The 15,395-nt window shown below is 47.0% G+C and overlaps 6 protein-coding genes across 8 annotated transcripts; 3 read left to right on the top strand and 3 right to left on the bottom strand.

Moving 5' to 3' along the window:
- The first annotated feature begins 86 nt into the window (after nucleotides 1–86).
- l(3)76BDm (trafficking protein particle complex subunit 8 homolog l(3)76BDm) lies at nucleotides 87–4,868 on the top strand. The gene is made up of 8 exons (XM_017252232.3): nucleotides 87–406; nucleotides 651–812; nucleotides 868–1,792; nucleotides 1,857–2,105; nucleotides 2,165–2,627; nucleotides 2,686–3,598; nucleotides 3,658–4,083; nucleotides 4,138–4,868. Exons 1-8 carry the CDS (start codon nucleotides 241–243, stop codon nucleotides 4,791–4,793), a joined length of 3,960 nt encoding a protein of 1,319 aa, XP_017107721.2. The 5' UTR covers nucleotides 87–240; the 3' UTR covers nucleotides 4,794–4,868.
- Nucleotides 4,869–5,031: 163 nt separating this feature from the next.
- Nucleotides 5,032–6,201, bottom strand: PIG-F (phosphatidylinositol glycan anchor biosynthesis class F). Its single transcript, XM_043211928.2, has 2 exons — nucleotides 6,147–6,201; nucleotides 5,032–6,015 (listed from the first exon to the last, which is right to left on the bottom strand). Exon 2 carries the CDS (start codon nucleotides 5,942–5,944, stop codon nucleotides 5,234–5,236), a length of 711 nt encoding a protein of 236 aa, XP_043067863.1. The 5' UTR covers nucleotides 5,945–6,015; nucleotides 6,147–6,201; the 3' UTR covers nucleotides 5,032–5,233.
- Nucleotides 6,202–6,360: 159 nt separating this feature from the next.
- Lon (Lon protease) lies at nucleotides 6,361–10,126 on the top strand. Of its 2 annotated transcripts, none has more exons than XM_017252123.3 (8): nucleotides 6,361–7,078; nucleotides 7,142–7,601; nucleotides 7,659–7,788; nucleotides 7,849–8,153; nucleotides 8,214–8,636; nucleotides 8,694–9,422; nucleotides 9,480–9,669; nucleotides 9,737–10,126. In XM_017252123.3, the coding sequence occupies exons 1-8, from the start codon at nucleotides 6,478–6,480 to the stop codon at nucleotides 9,980–9,982; spliced, it is 3,084 nt and encodes a 1,027-aa protein (XP_017107612.2). In that variant the 5' UTR covers nucleotides 6,361–6,477; the 3' UTR covers nucleotides 9,983–10,126. The 2 variants fall into 2 exon arrangements, with proteins under 2 accessions (XP_017107612.2, XP_070136522.1); XM_070280421.1 differs by having other exon boundaries at nucleotides 6,362–7,078; nucleotides 7,196–7,601.
- LOC108132646 (trypsin-1) lies at nucleotides 10,015–11,847 on the bottom strand. The gene is made up of 5 exons (XM_017252126.3): nucleotides 11,526–11,847; nucleotides 11,314–11,468; nucleotides 11,119–11,255; nucleotides 10,481–11,060; nucleotides 10,015–10,423 (listed from the first exon to the last, which is right to left on the bottom strand). Exons 1-5 carry the CDS (start codon nucleotides 11,611–11,613, stop codon nucleotides 10,151–10,153), a joined length of 1,233 nt encoding a protein of 410 aa, XP_017107615.2. The 5' UTR covers nucleotides 11,614–11,847; the 3' UTR covers nucleotides 10,015–10,150.
- Nucleotides 11,848–12,355: 508 nt separating this feature from the next.
- LOC108132647 (uncharacterized) lies at nucleotides 12,356–15,371 on the bottom strand. Of its 2 annotated transcripts, none has more exons than XM_017252128.3 (3): nucleotides 14,910–15,371; nucleotides 14,814–14,832; nucleotides 12,356–13,879 (listed from the first exon to the last, which is right to left on the bottom strand). In XM_017252128.3, exons 1-3 carry the CDS (start codon nucleotides 15,111–15,113, stop codon nucleotides 13,578–13,580), a joined length of 525 nt encoding a protein of 174 aa, XP_017107617.1. In that variant the 5' UTR covers nucleotides 15,114–15,371; the 3' UTR covers nucleotides 12,356–13,577. The 2 variants fall into 2 exon arrangements, with proteins under 2 accessions (XP_017107617.1, XP_017107616.1); XM_017252127.3 differs by having other exon boundaries at nucleotides 12,356–13,894; nucleotides 14,910–15,370.
- Nucleotides 14,119–14,908, top strand: lush. The gene is made up of 3 exons (XM_017252131.3): nucleotides 14,119–14,372; nucleotides 14,427–14,577; nucleotides 14,652–14,908. The coding sequence occupies exons 1-3, from the start codon at nucleotides 14,166–14,168 to the stop codon at nucleotides 14,738–14,740; spliced, it is 447 nt and encodes a 148-aa protein (XP_017107620.2). The 5' UTR covers nucleotides 14,119–14,165; the 3' UTR covers nucleotides 14,741–14,908.
- Nucleotides 15,372–15,395: the final 24 nt, after the last annotated feature.

The following is a 15,395-nucleotide window of genomic DNA, read 5'->3' as shown; positions in this document are numbered from 1 at the left end:
CCATATCTTTAACAATACGCGAAACATATTTAAAACTCTTCAATTTTTTATTCAGAAAGCTTATTAAAATCAGTTTTTATACTTTTAATAAATATAATATTAAAATAAAGTTAGGTACAATTTCTGCAGTGAAAAAGTGTCCCATAAAAACAAAGTTTTTATCATTTTCGCACACTGTCACACTCCGCCCCCAATTCGTGGTTCTGGGTTTTCGTTGTAAATAGTAATAATAACAAAGTAATGCTGCACCTGACGGGCCAAAACTACAATGCCCGCGACATAATCCGGAACATCTTTTCGCCGCTAATCGGAGTACTGAGCAGTCCCCAGGCGGACGAGATCTGCCACCGGAACAACCTTTCCTTCGTGGAGCTCCTTCAGCCTTTCGCAAAGTTGCCCAACGATGGTAAGAGAATGCAATCGGTGAGGTAAACACGGTACAATTCGGGTCAAAATTCTAGTGCAGGAATGTTGATAAATTAGTCGCGGTTATTCCGAAGAACCTTGGGGTCTGACATGCAAAATAATGTGACTAATTGATTTTTATACCCTTAAAGAAGGTATCCAAGTTAATGTTTCCACTTCGAAGCTTTTGTACTTTGTCGTTGATTTAACTGTGGAATTAAATAATATTATTTAATTTTTTTCAGCCCACTTTCGTGATGTTTCCGGCACAAGTGTGTCTGTGCGAGGACTACGCCTCAATTTCTGTGATGTGGACTGGAGGCCGCCGCAAACAGTTTTGGCCAGAAAGATGCTTAATGAGTCGGTGACCAATGCCAACAATGACAAAACCAGAATAACTACCATAGGTAGGTTAAACAATCATCCTTTCCAAAAAATCTATCAATAACGCCTCCATTTTAGCGGACATCGATCTCGAGTTGCCGACATCGGAACCGTGGTTCGAGCAATGGCGTGAAACCTTTCTGACTGTCCAATTCCCGGCCGAGCATGAGTTCACGCGACATCTTCTGAGCTGCCTGCTGGTGCTATCCAGTGCTGATCCCAATATAGTGGAAACTGCGCACAAGTTGGTCCAGAGAGTGCAACAGATGCAGAGTATCACACCCCAGAAGTTGCCAAAGTGGTTTCATCCCACGGAGGTACTCAACAGCTATGTGGTGCTGCACGAAGCCAGCCAAGGGGATCTTTCGAAGGCCCAGCAGGGATTCGAGCTCTTGAAATCCACCTTTGGAGATAGCAAATGCTTTTTGGTATCTGTGAATTCATTGGACGGCCACAGCGCACCCGAAGTACCGGATCACTGGACCACTTTCATCAAAAGGCAACCCAAAAGCGATGCCACTATACCCTCAACGGATCTCAGCGCCCCCAAATCCCCGCAAGAAGCGGTTTCTGTAATAAGCATGCCCGCAATGCAAATGTCCCAGCTGTTGGAGGGTGCCAATCCCCAAGACACCGATTTGGCTATGCTGCACCCGCTGAGTCCAATGCAGGAAAGTGCCACGGAAGCCATTAACTCTAAATTCAGCATCAGTAGCGAAAGCATCGCTTCCCAGACTATTAATCCCAATGTTTGGGCCAACGATCTAGAGGCGGATGCCCCACACGGTGGATGCCTCACCTCCCGGGACATTGACAACCTGCGTCACTTTGTGCAGGACTATGCTGTGCGTGCCTTGATACCGTATATTGAGCATCTGGTGGCCACACTCGCCGAGGGCGTGACCAACAAGAAGGGCGTAAGCAAGTCCCTGCTCAGTGCCACCAAGAGATGGTTCGTCACCAGCAAACCAGGTGCAGGAGCTAATAATCAGAATGCAGTGATGTACGAACTTGAAAATACATTCATATCCTTGCAGATGTACCTACATCTATATTTCTTTTTCTAGCTATACCAACGAGTCGGCAGAACTTCAAACCCGGAAGTTGGGCGATCTGTACTTCATGTTTGGCCACTACAACCTCGCTTTCCAAGCCTACCATCAGGCCAAGCGCGACTTCAATGCGGACTCTGCCTGGCAATACTACGCAGGAGCTTTGGAAATGGCTGCCTTGTCTGCCTTCATGCTGGGCACCGCCCACCGAAAGACCTACGACTACATGGAGGATGCCATCGTCTGCTACTTGACGGTGTGCAAGTAGGTTTATTTATGATTTATTTAAAAATGTAATCTAATTATGATATCGTGCTTTTCAGATTGCAACAATTTGCCACTCGAGCTACTCTTCTTAGTATGGAATGCTTGAAAACAGCGCGTCTGTACAACGATGTGGCAAAGCAATTGATTCGCATGACCAACGAAGAGTCAGATCTTCGTTCTGCCTTACTGCTTGAGCAGGCGGCCTATTGTTTCCTTGTCACCCAGCCTCCAATGCACCGGAAGTACGCCTTCCACATAGTTCTGGCTGGAAATCGGTTCTCGCGAGCTGGCCAAAGAAAGCACGCCTATCGTTGCTATCGCCAGGCATATCAGGTCTTCCAAAAGCGGGAGTGGAGCTTGGCTGAGGATCACATTCAGTATACGGTGGCTAAACAGGCCTATATGCTAAAGCAGCTTGAAGAGGCCAGTAGGTCCTTTGCTCACTTATTGCGACCTGGAAGCTTGCAAAGTGCCCAACAGCAAAGCAGTTTCCTAAAGGAATACATACAAACGCAGAATGTAAGTATTCCAGGACCACTATTATGGAACACAAATAATATTTGAATATGTTCTCCAGGAACTCCTCAAGCGCAGTCCCGAGCTAGGACTTCTTCCCCACGCCTTACCGCAGGTGGTGCAATCCTCTGTGCGTGTCCTCACCTTAGTGCAATCGCCCTCAGCTCTGGCGCCTCTGGTGCCCGCCACCAACATAGACATAAACTCTAATCTGACTACGGACGAGTCTGTTTGGAACAAGATCGAAGAGATGCTGGTTATCACGGCGGCTAACAACAAACCGTTTGTGTTCAAGCCCTCACGATACTTGTATACGAAGCAGCAGCCTGCCATGGAAACCCCAGTGGCCGTGCAAGGAGAACCCATCGAACTTGCTGTGACCTTGTCCAACAGCGTTCGCTGTGGCATTGCTCTCACAGAGATCGACTTGCTTTGGAAACTCACCCTGGACAACGATGAAGTCCTCTCCAATGCTTGTGTTTATGAGGAATCATCCGATAGCGCCAGCAAAATTGCCGTAAGAGCAGCTATTAAGACAACTTGTGTGGGATCTATAGAGCTGGCCGAGCAAGCGGAGCAAACCCTGCACTTCAAACTAATTTCCAAACTAACCGGGCGTCTGAATATCTTGGGAGTCGTCTGCCGAGTGGCAGCTACTGCCGATCCGGCAGCCAGTCTCTTGGGCTCCTTGCAGTTCGAGACACAAAGGATCAGGTCGAACAACGCCAAGCATTCCTCACAGTCCCTACTAGACAACCGATTGAGCATTAAATTGGTGCCCACCCTACCCGCTATGAGTGTCAGCTTCAGTCCTGTGCCCAGCAAGCTGTTGGCTGGTGAGATAGTTCCTGTTTACGTTACGCTCCGGAATCTGGGAATCGCTCCGATCGAAGAGATCTATCTGGGCTGCGATAATCCTCGATGCCTGACGCTTCTGGACCAGCACAACCAAATGCCATTGGCTATGATGAGCTGTAAGTGCTTTCTTTTCTATAATCTCTCCGGACTTAAGAAACATGTTACTTTCATTTAGCTCTTCGTAACTTATCGAATGACAAACTGGTGAAGGACAAAGAAATCCGTGGACAGCGTGTTTTCCGCCTGCTGCAACGTTCCGGCCAGGCAGCACTCGATGCCCAACAGGGTCAAACCATTACCATGTGGATACAGGCGCCACACGAGGCCGGTGCCTTTACCCTCCGCTTGTTGTTCTACTACTCCTTGCCAGCGACGGCAAACTCACCCATTAAGTATCGCCTAGTTCGCCACATTTGGGAGCTGCAGGTGGAGAGTTGCATTCTGGCCGATTCCACATGCGTGGTTAGCAATGCAGTTACGAATGAGCTGGGCGTGGATGTCAACGTGAGAAACCAGCACGCAGCGGAGGGAACGGAAGTGTACATGAACTCCCTTTCCCTCTACTCAAAGGACTTTAACTTAAATCCAGATATTCTATTCTGTAAGTAACTCAAATTGATGTGTAGGATGCATAAATAATTTCTATGTTCTGCAGTCATGAACGGCGAAGGAGTGAGAGCCGGACAAGCAGGAGACCTGTGCCTCAAATCTTCCATATCCTGCAATTTCCAGTGTCGCCTGCAGGAGAGGGACACTAAGGAACAGTTCCAAGACATTCCAACGATCAAGACCTTGTTGCAATCTCGACTATCACACCGGAAGCTTATGCCAGTCCAGAATCTTCAGCAAGTGGAGCAGCACTTGCCCGCGATCCACGATCCGCATAGTTTTCTCACCAACGAGGAGACGGTTTTCTTCAATACCAACATTTCCACGGAGGAGTTCAATGCTAGCATCGCCCGCTACGTGCCCCATGCCACTCTTGCTTTGAGCTGGAGTGCTTTGGTGGTCAGAGAAGAGGGTCAACGCTTGACAAGTGGACTGCACTTCATAAAGCTCTATAAACTCTACGAAACTGGGCATTGCCCGGCCTCGCCTGCAGAGTCCTTACTGCGAAGAAGACAATCTTCCGACGAGCCATTAGAGAACCTTCGAGAGTTCCCACTTCCAGAGGGCTCCCTCAACAATGAGGAAGCCTGCGAACTGGTGGTCGACGACCAGGAAGAGGACTACTGGGAGCCCAACGAGCACTTTGTAGGTCAACGCTGTCTTCTCGAGGACGAGAGCTTTGTGCTGGCTGTTAAAGCTTAAATCTAACAATAATTGTGTCTGTAAATCGGTCATGTGATGTTTCAAGAATGGGTTTTGAATTTCCAAAACTGATAATTTGTGAATATAATGGGTTTATTAAAAGAATACATTTTTAAACAAATTTTGGGGTTAAGTTCTTTTGTCTTTTGTCTGGAATTGGTTCTAAATTAAAGTAATAATACTAGTCTTTACTTAAATTTGGTAATTTGTTAGTTTATTAGAATATTGATTTAAAAAGAATTTGTTAATATTACTTCTAATAAAATGCTTAAAGTTGTAACATTAAAGTATGTTAATTGCTTTTTGGTAGTTCCTAAGCTGCTGACTAGACGAGATGATGACGTGGCTCATGGGACTGGAGTGTACATATTTGTGGATAACAGTGGCAGCGAAAGGTAATAATCTTGGTGGCAGGGCTAATAGCGTTTATTTTCAGGGGCTTAGGACCGCTTCTTGGTCATATAAACTTTGGCAGTGGCGTATAGTACATGCGTGCAAGCGTAAATATTTCCCAGGGCACTGCCCAGGAGCGCACCGATCACGTTCGGAATTGGATAGGCCTGCCAGTCGCGTCCCCAGTCCAAGGGCGCCACCACACTGCCTGCCCAGGCACCCAATATTCCTCCCAGGGCGTTGTACTTGAACAGGTTCAGCGCCGTGTCCTCGCACTTGGTCACAAAGTCGGGCTTCTCGCAGAAGCACACCTGAAGGGCTCCGCCTCCTCCCAGCAGGAAAACCGTCGGCGACACCGTCAGCAGAGTCATCAGCAGCGCCAGAACGAAGGTCTGCTCGTAGTTGCCCAGCACTGGGGCTCCCAGGATGATGCAAATGAATGCATACAGCAGCGTGCACAGGAACTGCAGCGTGATTCCTCCGAGTATCTCTTTTGGTGTAAAGTAGGTCGACTTTTTCTGGCGCTGTTTCGCTGAGAGAACTCCATCCTCCACCCGTCCGTAGAAACGGGCCAAGACCACTTTAAGCAGCTCCCCGATAAAAACAATGGGAACCACCAGCGAATCCCAGAAGCTCCCAAGATGCGCCCAGTTCCGGCGATACTGCATATATGCCATGCATAGCAGGATTGTGGCCAGGCTGAGGGACACGTGGAAGAGCTGGTGCTTGGTCTTCTGTTGGTCAAATCGCGAAACCATGTTTAAATCCAGTAAATTACAATTTTTTTCTTCCGATTTCCTAGCCTCCTTCTGTTCTTTGTTTACCAACACTGAAAGCACAGTGGCAAAACGTTGTAATCGGCTGGTAATGATTTTTAACGATGTTACTGATTACTGATATATATTTTATTTAATGAAATAACACTTTTAAAATTTTGTTAAAACTTTAAAGTATTATTACCAGTTAAATAATTACCACCCTATTTTGTAGTTATTTGTAATGGTTTTTTTTTGTTGCTCATGTTTTTAGATATCTCCTAAAAGCCTACTTTTTTTTTTAAATAGTTTAACAAGTTTTATTTTTTGTTAAGATGGATTTTATTGAAAAACATTTTTGAAAAACATAGAGCCCATAGTATTATGGGTATCGTTTTCTAACACTGCCACCAGCTGTCATTTCATCAGATTTCGACTGTCACATAATCACTTCACACACATTTGGAGAGTAAATTGTTTTTTTTATACCATTTCTAAATAATTTATAATAAATTGCGAGTTGAAATTACTTCAACATGTTGACTCGCGCCATCCGAGTGCGCCCCGTTATTCGGGGCATTGCGTCGACGGCTGTTTGGGCCCGCAATCGTCCAGTCCAGAGTTCTATGATGCACTTCTACCGGGATCGTGCCACACGCCTTCACCAGTTTCATGGGGCTAGTATGATGGTGCAGCGCTTTTACAGTCGCAAGAGCGACGATCCTGACGCGAACCCAGCGCCTGAGAACGGTCCCGAAGTAATCATGGAGCGAGATTCTCATCTGCCGGCTACAGTGGCTGTGCCGGATGTCTGGCCGCATGTTCCTCTGCTGGCCATGCGCAAGAATCCGCTCTTTCCGCGTTTCATGAAGATTATTGAGGTGTCCAATCCCATCCTCATGGATCTGTTGCGTCGCAAAGTCAAGCTAAATCAACCTTACGTGGGCGTGTTTCTCAAAAAGTCGGATGGCGAGGAGGAGCTTGTCCACAATCTGGATGATGTCTACCACTTTGGCACCTTTGCCCAAATTCAAGAGCTTCAGGATCTTGGCGACAAGCTGCGCATGGTGCTTGTGGCCCACCGGCGCATTCGTATCACCGGCCAGGTGGTCGAGGATGTGACCCCTCCCAAGCCGGGTAAGCTATCCACAGAACCCACACTAAGTGCCCAAATGTTGTGACATATATTCTTGCTCTTAGTGAAAATGACAACTTTGCATTATCCACTATTTAATTTAAAATTACACATCCCAGCTGAAGATCAAACCGCGGAACAGGAGCGTACACAGGCAAGAACAAGGCCCGATACTGGGAGAAAGCCTCGAACTCGAGCTCCGCGGCGACAACCGCCAAAGCCACAGGATCTGGAGGCCATGGAGAAACTAGCCCAGAAGCTGACACTGGAACCGCCATTGAAATCTGGTAGAATTGTTCCAACCTCTGCGCCCCAACCTCCCAGCCAGGCTAAAAAGCAAGAAGCTACCGCTGAGGCGGGAGCTGGAGCAGATGAATCAGCAGCGCCTGCTCCGCAACCTGTTCTCGTTGTTGAAGTGGAGAATGTCAAGCTGCCAGTGTACAAGCAAACTGAAGAGGTCAAGGCCTTGACGCAGGAAATCATCAAAACTCTTCGAGACATCATCACCATGAATCCCTTGTACAGGTAAGCCTTCAAAAAAACATAATTATTGATAATTTATTAAATGCCATGATCTTCCAGAGAGAGTCTCCAGCAGATGCTACACCAGAACCAAAGGGTTGTCGACAATCCCATTTACTTGTGCGACTTGGGAGCTTCATTGTCTGCTGGTGAGCCGGCGGAACTGCAAAGGATTTTAGAGGAGACGGATGTAAGGAAGAGGGTTACTTATCACTAATAAGAGGGTTTTACTAAAGTCTTGTGATTTCAGATCCCAGAACGTCTTCAGCTATCCCTGACCTTGCTTAAAAAGGAACTTGAACTTTCGAGATTACAGCAGAAAATCGGACGCGAAGTGGAGGAGAAGGTCAAACAACAGCATCGTAAATACATACTTCAGGAACAGCTGAAGGTTATCAAAAAAGAACTGGGCATCGAAAAGGAGGACAAAGACGCAATTGGCGAGAAATATCGCGAAAAACTTAAAGACAAAACTGTTCCCGAAAGCATAATGACGGTCATAGATGAAGAGCTGAATAAGCTAAGCTTCCTTGAAAGTCATAGTTCAGAATTTAAGTATGGATACTTTTGAGAGCCTCTTTAAAAGCTTCTGCTAATCAAATAATTCCATTTTAGTGTAACCCGAAACTACCTGGACTGGCTTACCTCGCTTCCATGGGGCGTCCTCAGCACAGAGAACTTGTGCCTAGAGAAAGCCACCGAGATCCTAAATCACGATCATTATGGCATGGAGGACATCAAGAAGCGCATCTTGGAGTTCATAGCTGTCAGCTCTCTCAGAGGTTCTACGCAGGGAAAAATTCTGTGTTTCCACGGGCCCCCTGGCGTGGGCAAAACGAGCATAGCCAAGTCCATCGCAAGAGCTTTGAATCGTGAATACTTCCGCTTCAGTGTGGGCGGAATGACGGACGTGGCGGAGATCAAAGGACACCGTCGCACCTATGTGGGTGCTATGCCAGGCAAGCTAATTCAGTGCCTGAAAAAGACGAAGATCGAAAATCCGCTGGTGTTGATCGACGAGGTAGACAAAATTGGAAAGTAAGTGGACCATAGAATCTTGTTAATATCTTATCTTAATACAAATTATTATTTTAGGGGCTATCAAGGAGACCCTAGCTCTGCCCTGTTGGAACTGCTCGATCCGGAGCAGAATTCCAACTTCTTGGATCACTATCTGGACGTCCCAGTAGACCTGTCGCGAGTGCTCTTCATCTGCACAGCCAACGTGATCGACACAATTCCCGAGCCCCTTAGGGATCGTATGGAGCTGATCGAAATGTCTGGGTATGTGGCCGAGGAGAAGATCGCCATTGCCCGACAGTATTTGATACCGCTAGCCATGAACGACTGCGGACTGACGGACGAGCAAATCAAAATCACCGAAGATGCCCTTAACATGCTGATCCGCAGCTATTGCCGGGAATCCGGCGTCCGGAATCTGCAAAAGCAAATCGAGAAGGTCATTCGCAAGGTGGCCTTCCGCTTGGTTAAGAAGGAGGGCGAGCACTTCCCGGTGAACTCTGACAATCTCACCACATTCCTAGGCAAACAGATCTTTAGCTCCGATCGTATGTATGACACCACCCCGGTTGGCGTAGTCATGGGACTGGCCTGGACGGCCATGGGCGGCTCGTCGCTGTACATCGAGACCTCAAGACGCCACATCCGTCACTTGGATAAGCCAGACGCTCCCGCTGCCGGTGGAACTCTTCATATTACCGGAAATCTGGGGGATGTGATGAAGGAGTCGGCACAAATAGCTATGACGGTGGCACGAAACTTTTTGCACTCGCATGATCCTAAGAATCAGTTCCTAGAGCAAGAGTAAGTACTGAGATCCAGTTTATGCAGGGAATTTTATTGAATTTCATTCCCCCAAAGACACATCCATCTGCATGTACCTGAAGGAGCCACACCCAAGGATGGTCCCAGTGCAGGCATTACTATCATAACAGCGCTGGTTTCCTTGGCGACGGGCAAGCCTGTACGACAGGACGTGGCCATGACAGGGGAGGTGTCCCTCAAGGGAAAAGTTCTAACCGTTGGCGGTATTAAGGAGAAGACTATAGCAGTAAGTCACAGATCGGAAACCAATCCTATTTGAATTTCTTATCAAAAGATCCATCGCATCCTTTCAGGCTCGTCGCAGTGGAGTCAATTGCCTTATCCTGCCCGTGGATAACAAAAAAGACTTCGAAGAGCTGCCCCCTTACATAACAGAGGGTCTGGAAGTGCACTTCGCCGCCACCTACGATGATGTCTACAAGATAGCCTTTGCCGACACCAGCGAGGCAACTAGCACAAAACAAACGGACGCAGTGGAACAGGAGCCGCTACGGAAAGTTTCCAGTGCAGCCGCCGCCAAGTCGGCGACACGGCTATAGCTTTAGTGCCAGCCTGGGGGGCTGTTCCGGGGTTCGGGTTTGTTCATCGATTTTATTGACATCGATCGTTATCAGGTTAATTAGTATACTTAGACCATAGCATTTGTTAAAGCTAATGCCAAGTAAATTGAATGTACTGACGAAGTGTAAAAGGGTCCTGTTTGAATCCTATGCATCCGCGTTGGCCAGAATCCAGTCCAGGTAGCGATCGACGCGTGTGTAGATCCCCGGGCGACCACGCTCGCCGCAACCGATGCCCCAGGACACGATGCCGATGGTGACCCAGCGCTGGTTCGGCAGCTGGACCAGCAAGGGACCACCGCTGTCGCCCTGGCAGGAATCCAGGCCTCCTTCGGGTAGACCAGCACACATGGCTGTGTCCGGGACGTGCTCCACCAGGGTGGCTCGACACTCGGACTGCTTCCACACCGGCAGGGTGACCTTAAGAGATCGGGAGATAATTTAGATTAAGGGATGTACTGATTTCCCGAAACCCACCTCCATAAGAATGTTGGAATGCGGTCCTCCAAACTTTTGGGTGCCCCAACCCGTAACAATGGCATTTCTTCCGGACCAATCCTCGTTCACTGGCGGCATGCAAACCGGCCAAATGTAGGTGTTGAATATGGTGGGCCTGTCGATCCGCACAATGGCTATGTCGTTGTCGTAGTTCTGGGGATTGAAGTCGACGTGGCTGACCATGTTGGCAAGCCGGAAATCCCTGGCCCTCGTCTCGTTTAGCAGGTGGGTGTTGTACTCCCCCAATCGCACAAAAACCTCCTCCTTCTTCACGCCGTGTATGCAGTGGGCTGCTGTCAGGACATGGCGATCGGTGATCAGAACCCCACCGCACCAAACAAAGGACAGTCCCTCCCGAAGGAGGGCCGCCATCCATGGCCACTCGTCCGGCTCAGCTGGCCGTCCTCCCGTGAGCCGCGGGAACTGCCTGGTGGTGATTCCACAGCCACGTTGTTCCGGCCTATTTACAATTCTGGGCTCATCTTTCTCCGGATTAGTCACTATCTGGGGACTGAACCGGTTACTAGTCGCTTGATCCGTGCAACAAATGCCGATGGAGCTGAAGCGGGGAAGGGAGTGTTATTTAGGGACTTTACTTTAGTATTCTGAGACTTAACCTTTTCTCAATGATGCACAGTTGGGACACCAACCGCCAGACATCGTTCTTCAACTCCGGAATGCGGCAATAAATGATGTGACGACAACGTCCTGACTCCCCCAAGGGAGTGCTGCAAGGTCCATAGTCCTTGTTCTCCTGCAGGATCATTCACTCTACTCAGTAGTTATTAAATAAAACATTTCTAATGATTCACCAGTAACTGGGAGGTGGGAGCCTGTCGCTTATTGAGACGATGTCGGGACAGGAAACTCACAACATTATTTTCCTCAGTGTGATTATCTAGACCATAATGCAAGTTCTCCGATTCGCCCCATTGGAACTCATCGTTGTCGCTCAAGTCGAGAAGATCTTTAGAACAAAATATAATATTTATTTTATTTAATAATTCTTTTACTTGAAACTTACCTATATAATCGCTGGTTAGGGTTTTTCCAAATCCCTCTTGAAAATATAATCCCAAGACCAGCAAGAGAGCTCCCCAAAAACACTTCATTCTGCGGCCAGTTTGCAAAGTATAGTGCGATTTTTTATCGCGTGCCGCTTCCGCTTCTGAGTCAGTTTTGCTTTAAAATTATATAGTTCTCCTATATCGAGGAGTCCAAGCTCAGGCCCGGCTTAGCTTACAGTTTACCTTGGGAGCTCTGTTTTGAACTCGTTCGATGCGTTGACACTTTCGGGTTTTCCTGGCCAATAAAACAACGTCAAGCTCGCTGCCCAGACAAAAGCTCTCTGGGAGAACTCAAAACTTGTACACTTTTATAGAAATATTATTAATCCGAGTACTACATAGTGGGCTTATCTCCTCGGAGGGGCTCTGAGATGCCGGTCCCCTTTAATGCTTATGAGCTTAGACCTAATTGTGGGAATTATCTCCCAATGTTGCGAAATATGTTGCCCGACTCTGGAAAACTTTCTAAATAATAATAGAGCTTTATAAGCCTTTCTATAATGTCTAGGTTTTACAGGATAATTTTAATATAATTTTTAACAGTGTAAATAAAATGTTGGCCATGATTATCTGCTGTCATTCTCCGACAATTGACAAAGACGTGATGTGCATCTCTAATGATCCGGTCCGGTGGGTTTTAATTCCATAGAAGTAGCATCTTCCAAATAGTGAGGCTTAATAAGCAGATATCTTATATTCTATATTTAATTGCCTCTCAATGCGATTTTGTCAAAACAATACAAACATTGCGATTTCATGAGAAAACCAGGGAGAATCATGACAAATATTTAGATTTTAAACATTGTTACACTTTATTGCTGATATTGTTAACTAAATACAACAGTTTTATAATTGCATTTCGCATACTTTCATAGTTTATAATTTATAAATATTCAATTGGCTTAGCAAAACATTCAAACTCAGGGAGATCTTTGCATTTTTGCACGGGAGGTTCCAAAAATAAATGCAAAACCTTATAAAAAACTCTCCTTACTCCTTAAATATGTTTACAAAGTCATCCATCGTATTCCATGTTAGAGTATAGAGTTTCCTAATAGATCTCTCAAAAAGGGCCTCACAAAAATATATCCATATAGAGATAGAGCGTGTGCGTGGGTGGCTTCTGGTAATGACATTCGATGAGGATGCTGCAGGAAACCGGTGAGGTTTTCAGAAAAAGGTTTCAGTGTAAACTAAACTAGAACTTGAAACATTTCCTTACATCTTCGGTATATAATAGTAGTTAGTACATTGTATATAAAATCAGTACACATTTATGCTTGTATGTATATTGAACCTTTGGTTTCGGCTTTTCTTGTTTAGGTCTTTTTCGAAAATATAATCGCAACTACTACACACACTCACGTATTTCTAAATAGGTTTGGTATTGTATAATTATTTTGATATATCGTACAGTTATAATTAGGTGGAGTTTGACAGGCCTGTGTTTAAACTTGACAAGGTGTAATGCCTACCGTTGATTGTGTTGTGCGTGGGATAAAGCCTCGAAAGTAGTTTGGTAGTATGGGAGTGTTTCTCCTTCTCCACTTTCCCTAACTAGCCTACAAGTTGTTGTGATTAGTGTTCTTTTTTTGTCTCTTAATTTCCATCAGGGATCACATTAGGGTTTCGAAATAATACAGATCTAAAGCTTTCAAACAGGTCCTATTTCAGTTTCAGAAATGGCGGGAAAATAGTACCGTTATATAGATTCTTCAAGAAGTAATATCATAAAAATATATAGAAAATAAACTTTAAATTTGATTTTGAAAGTAAACTAAGTGTTTCTAGGACTTTATGTTTCTTATACAAATATTTTGGGTCTTCAGGGGAAGACATCATGGAGTAGATTTTGTGCTTTAGTTTGAGCAAGGAAGGGGTCCAGAGATCCAAGTAGACTTCGTGGATGACAGAATGCGGATGCAAAAGCTGTGATCGTAGAGGGCTTGTAGATGGGTTTTGATTATTTTTTCCCTTTGGAGGATCCACCGAGGTCCTTTATTGCTTTCTTAGTCCACAAGTCGCACGCCGGCCTGCACGTCGTCGGCCATGCTGACGCCCTTCTTCTTCTTGCCCTCTCCGGCCGGCTTCTTCTTGGTCAGGGCCAGGGTCTCCGGCTCGTCCTGGGATTGCTGACGCTTGCTAGTGTTGCCGCCAGCTCCTCCTCCGCCGCCGCCGCCGCCACTGTTGCTCCGCAGCTTGAAACGCGTCGTGGCCGCCGCAGCATTGTTGTTGGCACAGTTGCAGATGGCATCGAAGATGCGCACCACAAAGCCGCGGGCTCGGTTCACCACCTTGCCGTTCTTAAAATCTGGTATGGCGAAACCTGAGAGATTAGTGCATGCGAGGCGCAATAAAGGCAGTGGAATAAAAAACAAACGGAAACCAAGATCAGTGAGAGGGCAAAAGACAAGTAAGTGCAACAAAATATGGTACATGCAATCTATCCTATCCCAGTAGACTAACGGATGAAAATGGCGTGCGGGTGCGTTCCCTAATTACTGATTACCCTCCCACTTTTAATTGCCACCACAGATCGGCTATAAAGCCCTCCGCGGCCCCGACAGCTCGCAGTACTATATTTTCGATCGGCCATCATGAATCAGTGGATTATCGCCATTATCCTGCAGGCTCTGGGTCTGCTCCTACGAGAAGATCCTGTTTCCGCGATGACCATGGACCAGTTCGTCACTTCACTGGACACACTGCGCGCAGGTTGTGCGCCAAAATTTAAAATCGAAGCCAGCACCCTGGATAGACTGCGAATGGGGGATTTTAGCCAGGAGGCTTCTCAGGATGTGATGGTTAGTAGAGGAGTATTCTCGCACCACCACTGATTCTGATCCTTTGTCCCGAAGTGTTACGCCAAGTGCATTACTCTGATGGTGGGGACGGTGAACAAGAAGGGGGATTTCAATGCCGCCAAGGCCCTCGCCCAGCTGCCGCATCTGGTGCCGGCCGAGCTGCTCGATGTGTCTACGCGGGCCATCAATGCTTGCAAGGATGTGTGTGAGTGGCACTTGAGTTCACTAAGTAGTGCCCTCATCCTTTCATTGTTATCCGACATTACTCGACATTTTCAGACAAAAACTACAAGGACTCGTGCGAGAAAGTCTACCAAACCGCCAAGTGCGTGGGGGCGAACGGCGAGGGAAAACTAATGTTTCCCTAGGTCACGTCCCGAAAAGCATCCCGATAAGAAGCCAAAAAGCGAAAGGTTACTGGACCACAGTGCGTATACTTACTCTGGCGCTTCTCCTTGCCCTGCAAAATGGAAGTCACAAGTGTTTCCAGTTAGTTTATGCAAATATAACAAGCGAAATAAAATATTCATAGTCAACCTGTTGCGATTTCTGGCTCTCAACGGCTCGCCTGTTGGCCTCCGACTCGGCCCGCTGGACCACGTCGTCGAGCACTTCCCGCAGAGCTGCCATATTCTGGGGATTCTGCTTGAAAGCCTCGATCCTCGTCTCCAGCGATTCCGTATCAATCCTGTCCGGACTGTCCGGGGACGCAGGCTCGGGATCCGCGAATCTTGCATGCATTTTTCTTTGGTTTCTGTCACAAATTCCCTTAGTCCTGGCGAAAATTCCTGGAGAGAGCTGCTGGCCTGTGCTCTGCCTTTGTCCTGCGATGGGTATCTACAAGGAGGGTTGAGCAGAGCTCTTTGTGCGTTTGGACTGTGGTGGAAAAATCGATAGTCCGCCACTCGAAGCTCCTGGCTCGCACATGCGTGCTGCCTGCGTGGGTGAACTCTCGCGACTTGTGGTGGAGTGGGATGCACTGGGATTATTTTGTATTACTCTTCATATTGGCCCGAAGTTTAA

Source organism: Drosophila bipectinata, chromosome 3L, assembly GCF_030179905.1.
Source record: "Drosophila bipectinata strain 14024-0381.07 chromosome 3L, DbipHiC1v2, whole genome shotgun sequence".
NCBI classification, from domain to species: domain Eukaryota; kingdom Metazoa; phylum Arthropoda; class Insecta; order Diptera; family Drosophilidae; genus Drosophila; species Drosophila bipectinata.
This window is presented reverse-complemented; position numbering and strand designations above follow the sequence as displayed.